At 35.9% G+C, this 18,668-nt stretch overlaps 1 protein-coding gene across 1 annotated transcript in view; it reads left to right on the forward strand.

Moving 5' to 3' along the window:
• The first annotated feature begins 6 nt into the window (after window positions 1-6).
• Znf518a (zinc finger protein 518A) overlaps window positions 7-18,668 on the forward strand; it is a 20,674-nt gene continuing 2,012 nt past the window's right edge. Inside the window, exons 1-5 of the mRNA XM_031385003.1 lie at window positions 7-1,641; window positions 8,137-8,190; window positions 12,233-12,378; window positions 14,347-14,431; window positions 14,813-18,664. Of these exons, the coding sequence (XP_031240863.1) occupies window positions 14,942-18,664 (3,723 nt within the window). The 5' untranslated portion in view covers window positions 7-1,641; window positions 8,137-8,190; window positions 12,233-12,378; window positions 14,347-14,431; window positions 14,813-14,941. The remainder of the gene's footprint in view (window positions 1,642-8,136; window positions 8,191-12,232; window positions 12,379-14,346; window positions 14,432-14,812; window positions 18,665-18,668) is intronic.

Genomic DNA, 18,668 nt, shown 5'->3' on the forward strand with positions numbered 1-18,668 from the left:
TTTCTTCACTTGTAGGGTCCATCTTGAATCTGTTCTTAACATGGAGTCCTCTTTGTTAAAGTGTGTAGTATCTTGAGTTAGATGGCTTTGGTTACTCAAAAGTATTCGTTCTGAACGCATATAGGTTAATGTGTTTTAACTCTTTATCTAGTCCAGTGGAACAGATGCAACTTCAAAGTTTAGAAGACAAAAAGTTAAGGGTCAGTTTTCGATTCAGGTTTAAATCTGGAGCATTTAGTGTTTGTAAATGATTTTTTTTTTTTCAAAATGGGGAGGGGCGTCAGTTTTTAAGGAATTCATGAGAATGTTGAGTTCAACATTCTCTGTGATTATCTCAGGGATGTAATGTAAAAACAACTCACATCGTGGTAGGAGCGTCATTGATTTGAAAGTCTGTTTCTTAATGCAAATTTTACTAACAATAATTAAATTGCTTTCCCCCTAGCAAAACAGGTCTGATTTGAGTGTGCTCTAAAGTTATATGGTCAGAATGAATAGAGAGCATTTAAGGTGGCTTGCTGAAATCCCCTAGCATTTTTAAAGTTCAGATCTGTTAATTATCCTTCAACAAAACAGTATTTTTCTTTAGAAATTCATGAGGGACAGTTCATATTAACACTTTGGGGGTATTGGCATTCTATGGGGTAGGTAAGCACAGTAGACCTTTGCTGGATTTTTCTTCCAAATTGTTAACAATTCAAACATTATGTGTCTGATGTTTGAAAGGATAAAAGGGTAGCAACTACAGTGACTGGCTGTGTGAACTCATAGGGAGTAAAGTACTGGGGGGTTTATCACAACACTTCACATCTCACCATACCTTTTCTGGAAGTAGTATACTGTGGTTCCAAAAGCTGCTGTAATATTCTGAAATATTCTGAATGAGAAAGTTTCTATCTAAATATAATTTGATTGAGGAAAAAAAAATCAAAACCTTACAATGCCTTATTGCTACTTTTTGTAATTTTTTTGGGCTCTCACTGAAGCACTGCCCTGTGGAGAGCACTTAATTTGACCTGTCTTCCTACTTCTCTGGGGTTTTGTAAGTGCAGGATTTTAATCTTGCATTTCTTCAGGTACTCTACTAAGGTTTTTGTCAATAGGACAGAGAAAAGGGATCTTAGAAAATTTGAAATGTTTATTATCTGTTGTCTGCTCTCATGTATCGTCTATTAATTCCCACAGGCTTCACATCATAGGCAGTTCTTGTGGGACCTTGATACCAGCATTGAGCATTGTTGTTGTTGGTATGCTTTTGTAGTGGGCGCATAAGTGGGTCAGAATCAGATGCAGTACTAATTCTGCTTTTGCAAATTTGGGTAGGGCAAGACTAGTTTCCTTTTATTGTATTAAATGTTGCTGTTGTATTAGACAGATTCTTTGAGTTGTGACTATTGTATTTTACAAGTTATCACTGGGTATCAATGGTATCCTTATGCCCAAGTACAGAGGAGCTTAAAAACAAATTAACATGCCTAACTTAAATATGAAGTGTAAATGACAATGATAAAAGCATTTTGCGTTAGCAGTCAAAATTTTAAAATCTTCGTTTTCATTTCTAGGTATCATCTCTTGATCACTGTACCTGATTGTGGCATTGTCCACACATTAAGTTGTGTGCCTTTGTTCCGGGGAAAAAAGGTATGGATTGGAGCACTTGAGTAGATAGACTTGTTAACTAGTAAGTTCATGTGTTTTAAAATTGGATTAAATAGACTGAATGGTTACATATCTCTGAATTTTCAAAGTTACCTTAGAGTTTTGTTTTTGGCCAAAATAAAAGGAATTCCTCCAGAAGTTTTTATTTTAATGTAAGCAAAAAACTAATCTTGGCTTTCATATTTGTTTAATGTTTTATCAGAGCTCAAAGATGATTTTAACATGTCATACTAGATATAGAGGTAGCGTTAAGGGCTTCTTGATAGTGATCAATAAAACCAAATACGGTAGAAACAGGTTTCAAAGCTCTATAAATGGCCAGAGTCTATGCCTTAATTTGGCAAGTGCTAGTCAGTGCACCTAAAGAAAAGGAATATATATTTACAGTATGAATAATGGTTATCCAGTTGAAGTTAGAAAAGGAACTGGAGAATCTAAAGAATTATGACTGGTTTCCTGGATAAGTATCTGAATGTCCTGAAGTGGACAAAAAGAATGGCAAAATTCCAACAAATCCATGGTATTGTAAGGAGAGTTATTAAAATGTATTGGAAAATATTGTGTCCCCTTATTCAAAAACATGGTTTAATCTACTCTTAACACAAATATGTCTGTCACTTGTTTGTGTTACATAGGTCTTGGAATCTTTAAAATGAATGTCATGTTATTTTATAATGCTCTTTTCTAAATGCATTAAGCATATACTGAAATACTTGGCAATCATAACCATGTTCTTCCATGAACTATACCAATAGATTATGTTCTCAGAGTCTTTTTTTCACAAAGACATAAATTTTTATTTATTTAGAAATTCATGTCTGATAATTATATTGAATAGAAGAACAAAGTTCAGATGCCAGGTTATCATTTATGTTCCTTCCTTGAGTAACTCCTCTTTTTTTTTTTTTAGTTTTTTTTTTAAAAAAACTTCTATTGCATTATGAGAAAAGTTACATGATTTCAATTTATCTGAATTTGTTAACATTTAAAAACATTTTAATTAAATAGAATTGAATCACATAGAGTAACTCCTCTTTATAACGCATATTTGATGTCTTGCTAGATTTGCATAGTCTTTGTTCCTTCATAAAATAATGATGAATACAGAGAATTTTCAAAACCGTGTTTGATGTGGTCCTGTGTAGAAAAAAAATCATGACTAGTGACAGTAAATAAGAAGTTGCAGCACAATTATTAAACTAACTTAGATGATTACGTTTTGCAGAATTGATGCTAAGATTAGTATTGCTATATGAGTGTTAGGAAAATAGAATATATTTGAGTTTGAAAGCTTAGGCTTCACAGAGGTCTCATTTCAAGAAGTAATAATAGGTAAAAATAAATATTAGCTCTATAGACATTTATTAATGCTGTTTTGTTGATGTTACATGTAAAGTATACCTAAATGGTATGCAGGTATCTAGTGTGGTAAAGGCCTTTGCTGTGTGTACTTTGAAAACTTAAAACAAACAAAAGGTCATTGATCTAGGGCTGTATCTCTGTAGTGGAGTGTTTGCCTAGCATTTATCAGCCTCTAAATTCAATTTCCAGGTCCTCAATAAGCAAATAGTCATAATTCACTTAGAATGATAGTCTGTTTCTTAAATATTACTGATTTTTCTTACCTTATCCTTTTTAGAAATCCCTTAGTAACAGACAAATACTATATTTCTTTTAGAGATACAACCAGTTCAAAAGTGATATGGCAGTAGATAACAAAATAGATAAACAAGATAAGAATTGAAATTTAAGTAATGATTTGGTTACTTACAGAATTCAGCTCTTGGAGAGCCTGATGCGACATGCCTTTGTCCCAACTCTTAGAAGGCAGAGTCAGGAGATTCTCAGAGTTCCAGGACAGCCTGGTCTATGTAGTGTGTTCCAGGTAGTTAGGGCCACACAGTAAGCCTCTGTCTCCAAAAAAAAGGAAAAGAAAGGAAGAAAGAAAAAGAAAAGAAAGGAAAAGGAAAAAAATTTTCATCTGGAGCTAAGTACTAAGAAAGACATAAAAGTTAGTTTATCACCTGTTTATTAGATTCTGCTGTTGTCCAACGTCATGTCTTTTTCTTATAGCCAAATTATCTGACCTTCAAATTTAAGATTAACAGTTTAAGATTGTTAACCAGGGTTTGCAGACTTCTCTTGTAAATGAAGATAGTAAATATCTTAGGCTTTGTGGGTCATATGGCTTCTGTTAACTGCTATCAGCTGTCATTGGAGTATGAAAGGTAGTCGTAGACAATATGTAGATGAGCAAGTGTGGCTTGGGCTTGTGTTTTCGGTGAAATTTATGAAACCAGTATTAGCCAAATTTGGCCTAGAGGTCAACTTGATGAGACGCTTTGTTCCACAAGTCCTCACAGATTGGTTCACCTGCTAGCATCTGTATCATCTCCTGCAGTTACTGTAGATGAATTCTCTGTTCTTTTATAAGTATGACTGCAGTTTATTCTATATTCCACCCCTTCTGATCTACCAAGGTCATTGTTACCATATTTTTTTCTCTATCCTCAACTTAAAAAATATCTACTAGGATCATTGTCATAGATATTCATTTACACTATAGTTTTGCTTATTAAAAAACAAAACAAAAACTCAATGACTTCAGTTCTGCCCATAGATCTTTTGTGGTAAACTCTCTCAAAGAGTTGTCTATACAGCAGCTTTGTTCCTGTGTCTTGTTCCCATATTTTTTCTTAAACTTACATGATTCTGCCTTCTCTGTTAACTCCTAAATTGTGCTAGCCACTGTTCCTGGTGATTATGACCTTAAAACCAGTGTTTTATCACACTTAATGGAATTGATTATTCCCATTTTATTTACCTTTTTGGAGAATACCACATTCTCATTTAGCTTCAGTATCAATGGATATTTCTTTTCTACCTCACTGTTCTTGAGACTTTAGGCTTTGAACTTTTCTGTTTATGCCTTGGTGATTTAATTATATCCCTAATATATAAATACAAATGCAGCTATATCCTGATGACAACTGAAATTTTATCTTGTAGCTAGACCTCTGTAGAGTACTCAGTACATAATTCCACTTGAATGCCAGAGACATCTTGAATTGTGCATGGATATAACTGACTTTTTGATACGCTTGCCTGCTATTTCTACAACTTATTTAAAAAAAAATTTCAGTAAATGTTTGACATGCATTTTATTTATATTAGAATACTTACAGCTTACAGTAGATCATAGTTGTAGTTATTGGAGTTGGAAGTTTTACTTTTGGTACATCTCTGTATTAGAGAAGATAGGCCAATAAATCCTACAGGTGCTTTCTTCAAAATCAGTTCAAAACCTGACCATGCCTTCTAGATTCTGTGAGGTCATCATGTTGTACAGGATAATTATAATAGCCTTTAAATTGGCTCTTTAATAATTTCCATATCTCTCCCAGATCTTCTACTTTTTATATAATAACCCAGATGGTCTCTTTTAAAAGTAGTTCAGTGTCCAGGAATGTAGGTTAATGGGAGTATACTTGCCTAACATGTCCAAGGCACTTGCAAGGAAGAAACAAAAAAAATAACTGAGCTCATGTCCCATCTCTGCTAAAGTAGTTTCCTGTCTTATTCAGAATAAAACCAAGTTGCTTAGCATCTTCAGGCCCTATTTTTGTCCCCATGTTATATCTTTGATTCTATTCTACATTTCTCTTTTCATGCTTTCTGATCCAGTAATATTGATAGATGAAGTATATTAGGTATACTGCACACTCACGATCTTGGAACTTAATATTTCTTTACTTAGAATGCTAGCTCTCTCAGCTTCTCCTTCTTGTTTATTATTTATAGGCAGTGTTGAACTGTGTTCGTGGCTGGCTAAGAACTCAGTTTGTAGGCCAGGCTGGCTTCACACTCGCAGAGATCCACCTATCTCTGCTTCCTGGGCCCAGGTACTAAAAGCAAATGCTACCACACCTGCATCCCAGGTCCTCCCTTTGACTTCTTAAGACTCTTCTTTCTTTTGGCAGTGCTGAGGATTGAACTCTGAGCCTTATTGAGCATGCTAGACAAACAAATATCACTGACCTACACCCCATAAGAACATTTGAAGTAAGAGTTTCCTCATATTATATTTAAAATTAGAACACTCTGGTTCCTCCTTTTCCCTGTTGTTTTATCTGCTCTTGCCCCCTTTGGTCAGTTATTGTCTGAACAGTAGAATATTAGCTCTACAAGGGGAGGGATTTTTATCTGTCCCTTTTCCCCTATTGTACTCCTGATACAGCAAAAGACTGGCACTGATTTAGTGTTAACTGCAAGCCCAGCATTATGTTGGTGGAGCAGCAAAGTGCCATAGTGTAGAGTTAGAAGATAAATTGGCAGAGAGTGCTAACACATAAAAGTTTAATAAAGGCATAAAATAGAGAGTTATTTATTTTTTGAGGAGGGGGCGATTTATAGAAGAGAAGGCCTTGCTGAGGAGGTGATGCAAAGTTAAGAAAGAAATAATTGAGGACCTAGGAGACTGTGGTGGCTTGCTAAGATTTTTACAGGTGGCATTGTGGTATGAAATGAAAGTGAAGAGGGAAGGCAAGGTAAGGTGCTATTCCCTTATATAATAATTACAGATACAGATTTGTTTTCTAATAGTTGTAAATTATGTTTAGGTGTGCATATATCTGCATGTGGGTATGCACTCTTGAGTGCAGGTGCCCATTGTGGGCCAGCAGTGTCAGGTACCTTGTAGGTGGACTTGCAGGTGGTTGTGTGTCACTTAATACATGTGCTGGGAACCAAACTCATGAATTAAGAGCAGCAAATGCTCTTAACTACTAAGCCCTCAGCTTCAGGTATTTTTTTTTTTTTTTGGTCAGGCCCCTGCACAAAGATTAAAATGTAAGTGCTGAAGTCTAATGGACTGAATAATCTTAATTCTCCAATGTGATGGCATTAGGAGGCCAAGCCTTGGGAATTGATTAGATTGTGAAGATAGATTCTTTATGAATGATGAATTAGTGTCCTTATCAAAGAGACCCTAGGGAGTTTCTTGCTGTTTCTCTGCCATTTGCAAACTAGGACAATAACAGTGATGCTAGTGCCTTTATCATGGCCTTCGCAGACTCTGGAACTATGAGAAATAGATTTCAACTGTTTCCGAGCTGCTCAGTCTATAGTATGCTATTCTGGAATCCTATTCGATCAGTCTAGATGGACTTAAGGTTCAAGCTAAGGAACTTTGTGACTTATATTAATAGATTATTTAGCTCCTGCTGAGAGAATGCATTTTACATTATTGTATTTTATGTGCATGGTGTTTTGCCTACATATATATCTGTTTACCACTTGTGTCCAGTGCCCATAGTAGACAGAAGAGGATGTCAGATTTCCTGAGACTAAAATTACAGATGATTGTGACCTGCCATGTCAATGCTGGGAAATTGACTTCTGGTCCTCTGGAAGACCAACTATTATTGCTCCTATCCACTGAGCCATCTCTCTATCCTTAGAGAATATATTTAAAAGAATGTGGTAGACAGTTGGGAAGCGTGGATGCCACTTAGGAAACTGTTAATTCAAATAAGAGCTGATAGTGACTGAACTAAGGTGATGACATTGAATAGCAAGAGGCGAGTGAGAATACAAGTTATATTTTGAAGATAGAATAGATTAAGATTACTTGTGAATCAGATGGTGGTGGTGGTGCCCTCTCCTCCCTACACTACTCCAAAAAAAAAAAAAAAAATACAAAACAAAACAGTATTCTGCCAAGTGTGGTGGTGCACACCTTAAATCTCAGCACTGAGAAGGCAGAGACAGGTGGCTCTCTATGAGTTTGAGGCCAGCCTGATCTATGTAGTGAGTTCTAGGACAGCCAGGGTTATGTAGAGAGACCTTGTCTCAGAGAGACAAACAAGCAAGCAAACAAACAAACAAAACAGTATTCCATGTAAATTTTTAAATTTTTTTCCACTCATGACCCTTTATGCTCAAGACATTTTTATGTAACTGTGGATAACTAGGTTTATAAAGTAGGCATACAAATTAAATATTTACTGATAGTGATTCATAAACATTTGTTTTAAAACAATTGTCTGGAATACATATAATTTTATAACTTAGCAAAGGCTAAAACATTTACAAACTAGTGTGGTGGATGTGTCTGTTCTATTTGTTTTTATATAAAGAATTACATTTTGGCTGAAAATTTATACTGCAGGGTGCATCTGATTTTTTTATGGTTGATCAATATTTTGATTTTATAATACTCAGTGCTAAGAAAACCACTTTGCATAAATATATAATAGAAGTACACTTAGGGCTACTTCAGAAATTATTAGAAATTCTGTCCTAATCCCAACTCAAGATTCACTTCAATAATTAACTATTATTATTATTATTGTTGTTATTGTTATTGTTATTATTACTATTTTGTGCAGGGTTGGTGTGCATATGTGTGTTTGTGTAGAGGTCAGAGGACAGTTTGATGGGTGTCAGTTCTCCTTCCATCTTCTTCTTGTGTTCTAGGGATTGAACTCTAGGTTTGTGCAGCAGTGGCCTTTACCTGCTAATGAAACTCAGGTTAGTGATTCAAACAGTTTTTGAAATTAAATTACCCAATACAATCTAAAGATAATACTAATTAAACACTGAGAAATGATAAGAGAAATACTATAAGCGTTTGTCTTCTAATTAAATCATAATATTTCTGTAAGTAGAAAGCTTTGTATGTACAGTGAAAACTGCAGTTCACAGCACAAGGCTGTTAAGTCTGAACTGAGGTGTTTCAGAAGGCAGCATTGGCTGGCATTGTGAGGCTTGAGATGTAGAGAACTGTGCATGTCGTGTTCAGAACCATGTAACAAAGGTAAGTGCTGATGGAGACGCCTTAAAGTCATCACACTCTAGATTTTTAAATTAATGTTTGGTTGTTGTACATTTAGAAACTTCTTACTGCATGTAAGTATGTGTACTATGAGTGCATGTGTGTTTTTCATGAGTGTTTTACCTGCATGTATGTATGTGTACTAGATGCATGTGTGATCCCAGTAGAGACCAGAAGGTAGTATTGCATCCCCTGGAACTAGAGTTGTAAATGTTTGTGAGCTGCCATGTGGGTGCTGGGAATTGAACCCTGCTCCTCTAGAAGAACATTCAGTGCTCTTAACTGCTGAGCCATCTCTCTGACCCCTAAAAAAATTATTTTAAACTAGGAAGTATGGCTCAGTGCCTATAATCCCAGGACTTGGAAGGCAGAGCCAAAGGCGTGCCAGTTTTAGGCATTTTGGGGCTACAAAGGGATACAAAGGGAAATTGGGTATCAACCCCTCACCTAAATTATTTCAGTGACTTGTCTTTGTGATTTAACTTTATTCTTGCATTCCTGTTGGTCAGTGTTGAGAGCTCTGTTGTTCTAGCCTTCTCACCCAGATTTCCTTTTGTTGTTGGGGTTCTTGTGGTGGTGGTGGTTGTTTAGTTGGTTTTGCTTTTTTCCTTTTTGAGACAGGTCTTGCTCTGTACCCTAGGATGACTTCTAATGCAGCAGTTGTCTGGTCTCAGCTGCCAGTGTTGTGGGATAACAGACATGTTACCAGCCGTGCCTAGCTTGTCTGCTTTGCTTTAGTAGTATCAAAGAAGTTACCTCATTTGCCTTCCAGCCCTTCTACTTTTTTGAATGTTTATTTTACTTTGATTGTTTTATTATTTTAACATGGCTTCACTATGTAGCTTAGGCTGGTCTCAAACTTGTCACCCTTCTGCCTCTGCTTTACAAATAATTAGGATTAGATAAACATACCTTTGTTTCCAGTATTTATTTATTCTATTTTCCTACTTTCAAAGAGCCTTTTTTTTGTTGTTCTTCAGTACCTTTGTTATAGCTTATTTACTTAGAAAATCCTTTTAAAATTGGAGTGTATTAATATATATGTCTGTATTAGCAGTTATTTTCTTTCCTTCTATTTGGTCTGAATCCTAAGCTAATTTTAGAGGTTGCCTCAGATGTCCAGTAATCAGTCCTTGAATTGTTTGATAGTAATTAGAAAGCTGATGGGAAGTTCTGTCTGAATTGATAGATGGATTAATAAACAATTTTGATCCCCATTCTGGAGAGCTCTGTATGGGCTTGGTCTGTCCCCAGATTCTGGCTCAGTGCTTTTTAAGTTGACTGGAAAAAGCAGGATTTTTTTTAAAACCCTAATTTATTGTAGACTTGTAGTTTTTAAACTATAGTAAAAATAAACCATAAAAAAAATAGAAGAAACATGAGGAGAGGAGGAGATACAAGTCCACAGAGGTTTTTCCTAAACACACACTATCTATACCAGTCTTGTAGGCTGGTGACATGGTTCAAGAACCATCAGCAGGTCATGTTTCAAATAACACTGTTTTAGTCTAGGAGCAATACTAGAGGAGATAAAGGAAATGAGTGAGGGGAGGTTTGTGTCTGTTGGTGAATAGTTAATGAAATGCTCTTACTTTTGCTATGATACTCACTTTGTTCCTAGTGTGGCCTTTTTCACTTTAGACTTTCTGTTTTACCCTGCATAGAATACACCTTTAGATTTCTACTGTGGTGGGAGAAGAGCAGTTTCTTATGTGACAGACTGGGTAGGGATCAGATCTAAGACTCAAGCAGGTATCTCCAGATTTCACTTTGCTTTAGCTTTCCTGCTGCTTCCTGCTGCAATTCCTGAGTCTTCTGATAGTTCAGTGTAAGATGGATGAGTTCTTAACAAAACCTGTCGGCCAGAGACTTAGGTGCGCTTGTCGTTTACTGCTTGATTACTTTCCAGCATCTAACGTCTTCTTTTTATAATACTGCAATGAGTTGTTAATTTTTCCACATGAATTTCTTATGTATTTGATTTTTTTTTTTTTTTTTAGATTTATTTATTTACCATATGCAAGTACACCATAGCTCTCTTAAGACACTCCAGGAGAGGGTATCAGATCTCACTAGGGATTGTTGTGAGCCACCATGTGGTTGCTGGGATTTGAACTGAGGTCCTTCCGAAAAGCAGTCAGTGCTCTTAACCACTGAGCCATCTCTCTAGCCCGTATTTGATGGTTTATATGTTCATTTAATCTTTTCTGCTTTCCTAACTATACTAGTAATGCTGTTTATATTTACTTACATGTTGTAGATTTTATCATATAGTCTCTTAATCTTTGTACATTTTTTTTTTCTCACATGAGAGTTTTTACTATACATAGAATAAAGTTTAGGGTTTCTCCTCTCCTCTGAAAACTCTATAAATGTTTGTTTCATGTTCCATATATCATAGCACTTATAGCTAGCTAATACTGTATGTGTTGAGTTTTATATTTTCTTCCTACTGGTAATTTTACCTAGCTTTTGGAAAAACTGATTTTAAAAATTCGAGTCTTTTTTTAACCTCAAAATTATTTTTTTCTCATCTACTTTGTATCTCTTATAACGTTAGCTGTTTTTTCTTTATTGTAATCACCAACTATAGAACTCTTCCATTTTGAGTGGACAGTGATAGTCTGAAAATGTTGAATAGAAAAGTCCAGAAATAACCAGTTCTTATGTTTTTAATAGCATGCTACTCTGAGTGGTGTGCTAAAGTCTATTTCTGTACATCCTGGTATATAAATTATTTCTTAGCCTGCCCATAGTGTTTTATGCTACTTAACCTGCTAGTCACTTGGGAGGTATATTGGTTGTCAACTTGGTGTTCGTAGATCCTATTACCCAGTGTACAGTATAGTAGCTCAGTGCTGGGCCAGTGTCTTTGTCGCTTACTTTGCTTTGGGAGCATTATATCTGAAGGCTTCATACCAGAAGAATTGTGAATATGATTCAGCAAGGTAATAAACAGAAACTACGTACCTTTTATTATAATATTCTATTTTATTATTGTTAATCTCTTACTATGTCTGTTTTATAAGTTAAACTTCATAGAAATATGTAAGAAAATAACTATATATAGGATTTAGGTACTTCAGGTTTCAGGCATCTACTGAGGTGAGTCTCCCTGTTCCTGGGTAAGGTCAGGGCATATGGGGTAGGGGGTGTTGTGTTACTTGATTTTTAAAAGAAGGAATTTTTTTTTTTTTTTTTTTTTTAAACAGTAACAACTCATTATAGTCACTTCTGGATAAAAGAAACAGAAAAAGAAGTTTTTCTGAATAAAGTGTTTCCTTCCTTCCACCCACCTACCCATCACTTTATCCAATTAATTCTGCTTCTGTAGTTTATTATCTTTGTCTGTCTCCTCCCCCCCACACCTGTTTGTTTGAGGCCTGGGCCCACTGTATATCTCTGGCCAGCCTAGAATTCACTGTATGCTTCATACTGGCCTCAGACTCAAAAGAAATCTATCTGCTTCCCAAGTGCTGGGATTAAGGGTCCATGTCTGGCTCCTGCTTACTTTTATAATGACATCAGTAGTTGAGATGAGATAAAACAAGATTTTCTCTTATTTTTTTTTTTTTTTTAATTAGAAGAGGCGAAATTTGGAGTTTTTATGGTTTTTGTTTTTTTCTGATATTGACATACCTTAAGAAAATACAGTACTGGGCAGCGGAAAATAGCTGTTAGTGCAGAAAGGTTTGTTTGTTTTTAGCAATAATTTTTCTTTTACATATCTCCTGACAGTTGATACTAAGCAATTCCTCGTTCTTCCTGGCTTCTGGACTCAGCTGAGAATTCTGGATTCCTTCTTTGTCATATATCAGCCTGAGCCTTCTGTCATCTAAAGAGCTCCAATCTGATCTTTCGCTCAGGCTTCCATCTCTACCAAGGTAGGTTTAGTGGGTAAAGGGGGCACATTTTTTGCTGTTTCCTTACTTTGGATATAAAAAATATCCATTAAATATTTGTTGATGACTGTCTCCTATTGGACTTCTTTCTTGTTCAAAATGGTAGTTAGTATCTGAATGTGATACTTAAGCCTGTAGTTCAAGCTACTCATTGGCCGAGGTGGGAAAATTGCTTGAGCCCAGAAATTTGAGGCTACCTTGGTCAACACAGGCCATGTAGCTAGACCCAAACATTTTCCTTTTTAAATGATAGTTGTTAGTGAGTCAGCATTTGCCTTTTTCACTAGGCCATTTCCTATCAAATTGTTTGTAATACGTTTTTGGAATTTGTGTTTAGACCTTTAATTTTTTTTTCCCTAATATTTTTGTTACTTCATTGGTCAGTTCGTAGATGGAAGAAAACCTGTAGTTTTATTAGAAATAAAATAAATAGCTATTGGGTAGAAAACTTATTTTACTGCTTTTGTAAAAGTATCTTATTTCAGTGACTTAGGACATTGCAAAACTTATGAGTGAGTAGAACATAAAACCAGTACTTTTTGTTGGTGGAGAAGGAAATTGAACTATAATAAAAATTAACTTAATAGGTGAGGGGGCAAATTATAATAAAATTCCCGTCCTTATGTTACCTGAGGTATCTATAACATGCTCTACTGTAAGTTGTTCTCTGATGGCACTGCTTAAACACAATTGACATTCAACATTAATTGGCAGTTATCAACTTTAAGTAAAAGCTAAGGGTGGTTTTTATTTGTAAATTAAGCATTTTTATAACTAGTCATTCTTGAATTATCTTTTAATTTCCTTCTTGATAAAGGAGAGCATTCAGTTAGACACTCTTCTATCATGGCATCCCACTAGTTCTACTTAGTTCCAGTAGCTTTTCTTCTTTTAGGACCCCCATCCCCTTCACAAGACCTTCACTGAATTCTCTCCCACCCTTTTTGGTAATACTAAAGTTTTAAACATCCCATTCTTGGTTCACTATTTCAAAAGTTTATGAGTCAGTAACTTAGTTTGCTCTCCATAAATAGGCTTATCAGATCAAATAGTGACTTTGATAACAGTTTCCTTGTTAATATCATTGACAACCTTGCTTTAAAATTTTATTAATGCAACAAAATAGTTGAGAAACTTACATAGCTTTTCTTACTTTTTTATGTTTTGAGTTTTTAGTATATTATAATTTTGTACTAAGTCATTTCAGTTTAAATCTCCTTTACTATAAGAGGAAAAGGTAAATGCACACTTAGCTCTGATGTTTCTCATAGAACACATTGTCTTTTTGTTCAGAAAGAAGCACAAAAAATAAATACAGGCTATACATTACAGAGAAAAATTAGTGTCTGTAATTCTTTAATAATATTTCCGTGTATGTTTCTAATTCTGTTAGATATAAGGAATTTTTAGAACTGCTGAAGTATGCATTAGGATGAAGGCAAATCTGTATCTAGGTATATTTCAGAAGTATTTATTATATAAATGTGAGATGGAAGTATAGTTCCTGCAGCTGCCTTTGGTTTTCTGTTGCTTTATTTTAGTTTTTAAAAGGACCTCTTATTTAGCTTTTGTTTATTTCTTTTTTTAATAAGTGTATTACAAGAGACAGAACATAAGAACAAAGTCATCTAGTCATGAGCAGCTCTGTGTGATGCACCCTAGATACTGTTGCCCTGGTCAGAGCCTGTAACAGCCTCTGTAGTAGCAAAAGAGTTGGGATAAAGTTCCACCAGCAGTAAGAATGGAAAATGTTCTATAGCCATTAGAAGGGGATCTAGGCCTGTTTATGCTGGTGTTCCTAGAAGGAAGTCTAGGATAACAGTAGAAAAAGTCAAGATATGAAAGTCTCATGGTAAGAACAAACAAAGTCTTATATACATATTTATGTTGCTTTTGCATTTATTTTGTACATTCCTACCATTTGGTAACAGTGCTCTGATTTTCTTCTAGGGAAGCATCCAGTAGTGACTAATGTCAGTTCATGCTTGATGGTGTTTATGTTTCTGGCTCCCATGAGTGACCTGTAATCAATCAGGTATGGTCCTTCATAAAACCACTGTAGGGAATAACACGTAAGAAAGTTTGGGCCAAGACTGTCCTGCTTTAGGATGGAGGTGATTTGTTCTATCATTAAGTCTATGCTTTGAAGGGTGTTAATTTTGAACTTGAACAGTCATTTTGGCATCACATGGTGTTTAACCTAAGTAAAGGAAAGATACCGGAAGCTAAGGTGATTCTACTAGTCCTGTTGTTAGATGAAGCCCCCTTTAAACCTGGGTATGCTTAACAGATCAGCTCTCTGTGTCTTTATTATATGTGTTTGATTAGCATTTCTGCTTTGTTGATTCAGAATGAACTTAAAAATAAGAAACTTTTAATTTTGTGATGAAAATTTCAATTCTTTGTTTAATTTTAGGTGAATTGGATTTGAGGAAAATCCTGGTTATTTTGAAGATGTTGCAGCTCAGTATTCCTTTGTGTTTAAATCACAAATAACTTCAGAAAGTTTTCAGAACAAAAGAAACTGAATTTTTTTAATTAAATCATGCCATTTGAACAGACACAGCTATTTTGTGATGAAAAACAAACTATTTTGAAAAAATTTGATACAAGAAATGAGATAGCAGATACTATTGGATCAATACCTCTACCAAAAATTTCAGAAACTAGTTTTCATTATGAACTAAAAAACGTGAATATCTGTTTACCCAAGATAAATATTCCAAATGAAATCTTAATGAAACATGAAGTTGAAAAGTACAGACTGTTATTTCAGAGTAAAGCACAGACTGCAAGGAAATCTATCAGTGTAAAAACTGTAAGCTGTGCTGAAGAGTGCGTGCTGCTTTGTAAGTCTGAGCGAGCTGAAGATGAGAGTGTAAATATGGCTGCAAAAATACTCAACTTTAGTTGTTCAAAATGCCAAGACAGTACTCAGTATAGTCCAAATGATTTGCAGAAACACTTTGAAATGTGGCATCATGGTGAGTTACCTTCGTTTCCTTGTGAAATGTGTAGTTTTTCAGCAAGTGACTTCCAGATATTTAAACAACACCGAAAAACCCATAGGAACACTTTTGTAAAATGTGATATTTGTAACAGTGAACGTTCATATACTTTATTGGACTTGACAAAACACTTCACATCTAAACATTGTGTTAATGGTAATTTTCAGTGTGAAGAGTGTAGATTTTTTACCCAGGATGTTGGCACATTTGTTCAGCACATTCATAGACATAAAGAAGTGCATTATAAATGTGGAAAATGCCATCACCTGTGTTTTACCAAGGGAGAGCTTCAGAAGCACCTTCGTGTCCACTCTGGCACTCTTCCCTTCACTTGTCACTACTGTAGCTATGGTGCCATTCATAAAGACCAGCTTATCAGACATGTTATAACCTTGCATAAAGAACACTTATATGCGAAAGAAAAACTGGAAAGAGACCAATATGATAAAAGAGTGGCAAAGACTACAACAGGACTTAAACTAATACTTAAAAGATACAAAATAGGTCCAACAAAGACGTTTTGGAAACGTAAGCCAATTACCAATGGGAATGATGAAAGTATCGGAAAAAATGCTCAAACGTGTAATATAGTGAGCAAGACACAGACTAAACCTGAAGACCAGAGTCAAGAGCAAGTAAATGAAGAAAAGAGTGAAAGACAGCACTCTGAGAATGGTGATAAGCCCATAGAATCAGAGTCAGGAAAGGCAACTGTGCTACCCCCCAGGCAGTATAATAAGGCCGACGAGGGAGCGAGTGCTCCTTCAAGTGTCTTGAGTGCTGTACAAGGACCTACGGTGTTACTGGTGAGAAATAATAAGATAACAATCCCTGCTAACTACAGTGCTAAGTTTATGGGCTTCAAGATGGTAGATGGGAGACAACATATCGTAATAAAATTGTTGCCTGCCAGTAAACAGATTTTACCTTCACCAGCCTTACAGCCGAACACTGAGAAGGATAGTACAGCTAATTTGTCACCCCAGGCTGCGGACAACACTGGATTTGCAACTGGATTAACAACCAAAGTGAATGACACAGATTTTGTGAAAGCAGCTCCACCTTCATGTTCATCCCTTGTGCTTTCCAGGAAAGTAATTTCTGAAAAGGAAGCGGCTTTCATATCTGAAAAGAATAATATGCTTCAGATGGTAGATGACAGTAAAAGTTTATCTTCATTGCCAACAGCATCAGAATCAGTTACTACATCAGTGCGTGTGACTACAAAAGTTGAAGCAAGAGATAACGTGGACTTGTGGGAAAATCATAACACTCAGAGTCATCCAGACGAATTAGATACCTCCATCAACAGTCCAGATAAAGTCAACCTTACTACTAAGCCAAATGCATACAGTTCTGGAGATATGCATAACTATTGCATTAATTATATTAACTCTGAGTTACCTGCTGAATCCTCCAACTGTTTTGAGTTCTCTAACCAAGGATCATTACCTTTTCATAACTACTCAAAGGTAAATAATAAACGCCGTAGGTTTTCAAGAGCAACACTGTGTGAAAACCTTCAGAGGGAATCTTTGAATAAAACAGTTACTCAACAGTCAACTAGTGATAGCGATACAGCTTCACCACTAATGAGAAAGGAGAGGTCCAACTCAGATAGCCTGTTAGCGTCCGTCAGCCCTTTAAATGGAACTTTAAAAATAAAAACTGAAACTGAAGAACCATGCAATTTAGAAGAAACACAAAACTTTAATGAACAGAGCCTCTTCACTAATGAAAACCAAAATGTATTGAATGTGACTGAAGAACCTAAATGGGATGACATTCCCAGTGCCTGCTCCCCTTTGATGCCTCGAATCACATCTGTTTTCTCTCTCCAGAGTGAGCAGGCTTCAGAATTTTTGCCACCTGAAATAAATCAGTTACTTCAAGATACATTAAGACCAAAATCTGATATAAAGGAAGATTCTCATAACATTCCAAGTAAAAACCTTCCACTTGATTGTGACCAAACACCTAAAAAGTCCAAGGAGGAAGTGATAAAGTCTTCAAAAGACTTCCGGATGGAAGACATATTCCCAGGTCCTTCTGCCAGTGTAGGTGTTGATGTGCTTACAAATGATCTGAATTCAAAATGTAATGGACAAGAAAAACAAATGCTGTCAGTATTACAAGATATGAGAGATTCAGAGGTGACCGCTAAAATTCCAAATATCATCACATTACTTAAGACTCAATCAGATGCAATAATAACACAACAGCTTGTTAAAGACAAACTCCGAACCACAACACAGCATTCAGGTTCTGTATATGTTCAGAATCCATTTCTAACCTCAGAACAGAAGAACCCTGTATTTGTTCAAACTCCAAAAGGTTTTATTATACCACTCCATGTTGCTAACAAGCCTGGATTGCATGTTTTCTCCGGAAGACCAGTTCCTTTGGTTAATGCACAGAGTGTGCCTGCTACTCTCCTTGTAAACAAGAAACCTGGAATGGTTTTGACAGTTAGTAATGGGAAACCTGACGGTGTTCCCACCGTGAAGACTGAGAATGTTCATAGTTATGGAACTGTAACTAAGGAGCCTTGCAAAACACCTTTTCTGAAGGCAGAACACCGCAATAACTGTCTTACACCTGGACTTTGTTCCAGTCTTGGCAGTTGTATGAACATGAAAACTTGCTCAGAGAATACATTGCCGTTGAAAGGTTCTTACATTATTAAAACATCAGTAAGTTCTTCAGTGAAAGCTGTTCCTTTTGCTAACGTACCTGAGCAGCAGGGCCCTAAGGTGAATATCTTGGATACGGTGAAGCAACAGAATGAAAATTTACCAAAAGCATCTCTCTATACCCTCATGCCTGATGGTAAACAAGCTGTATTTTTTAAGTGTATGATGCCAAATAACACTAAACTGCTTAAGCCTAAGTTAGTCCAAAATAGTACCTACCAACGTATTCAGCCAAAGAGACCTGCAGGAGCACCACAGAAAATACTCGTAAAGATTTTTAATCCTGTTTTAAGTATGAATGCTGTCAATAATCTTTCAGTTAGCAACTCTGCATCCTCATTCCAGAAAGAGATTGTACCATCTAAACCAACTGTACATGGAGAGCAGAAAGAGCCAGAATCTTCTAGAGATGCCTTACCAGTCTTAGTGCATGATTTGATGCCAGCAAATGAAACTGTTCTTTCTTCTACTGCAGCATGCCCAGGATCTTCTGAGGAACCAGTATATATCAGTGAGTGTTCAGAAACAAGAGTGTTAAGAGGTAAAGCAAATTGTACAATTGAGAGAAATT

Source organism: Mastomys coucha, unplaced genomic scaffold (assembly GCF_008632895.1).
Source record: "Mastomys coucha isolate ucsf_1 unplaced genomic scaffold, UCSF_Mcou_1 pScaffold21, whole genome shotgun sequence".
NCBI lineage: Eukaryota > Metazoa > Chordata > Mammalia > Rodentia > Muridae > Mastomys > Mastomys coucha.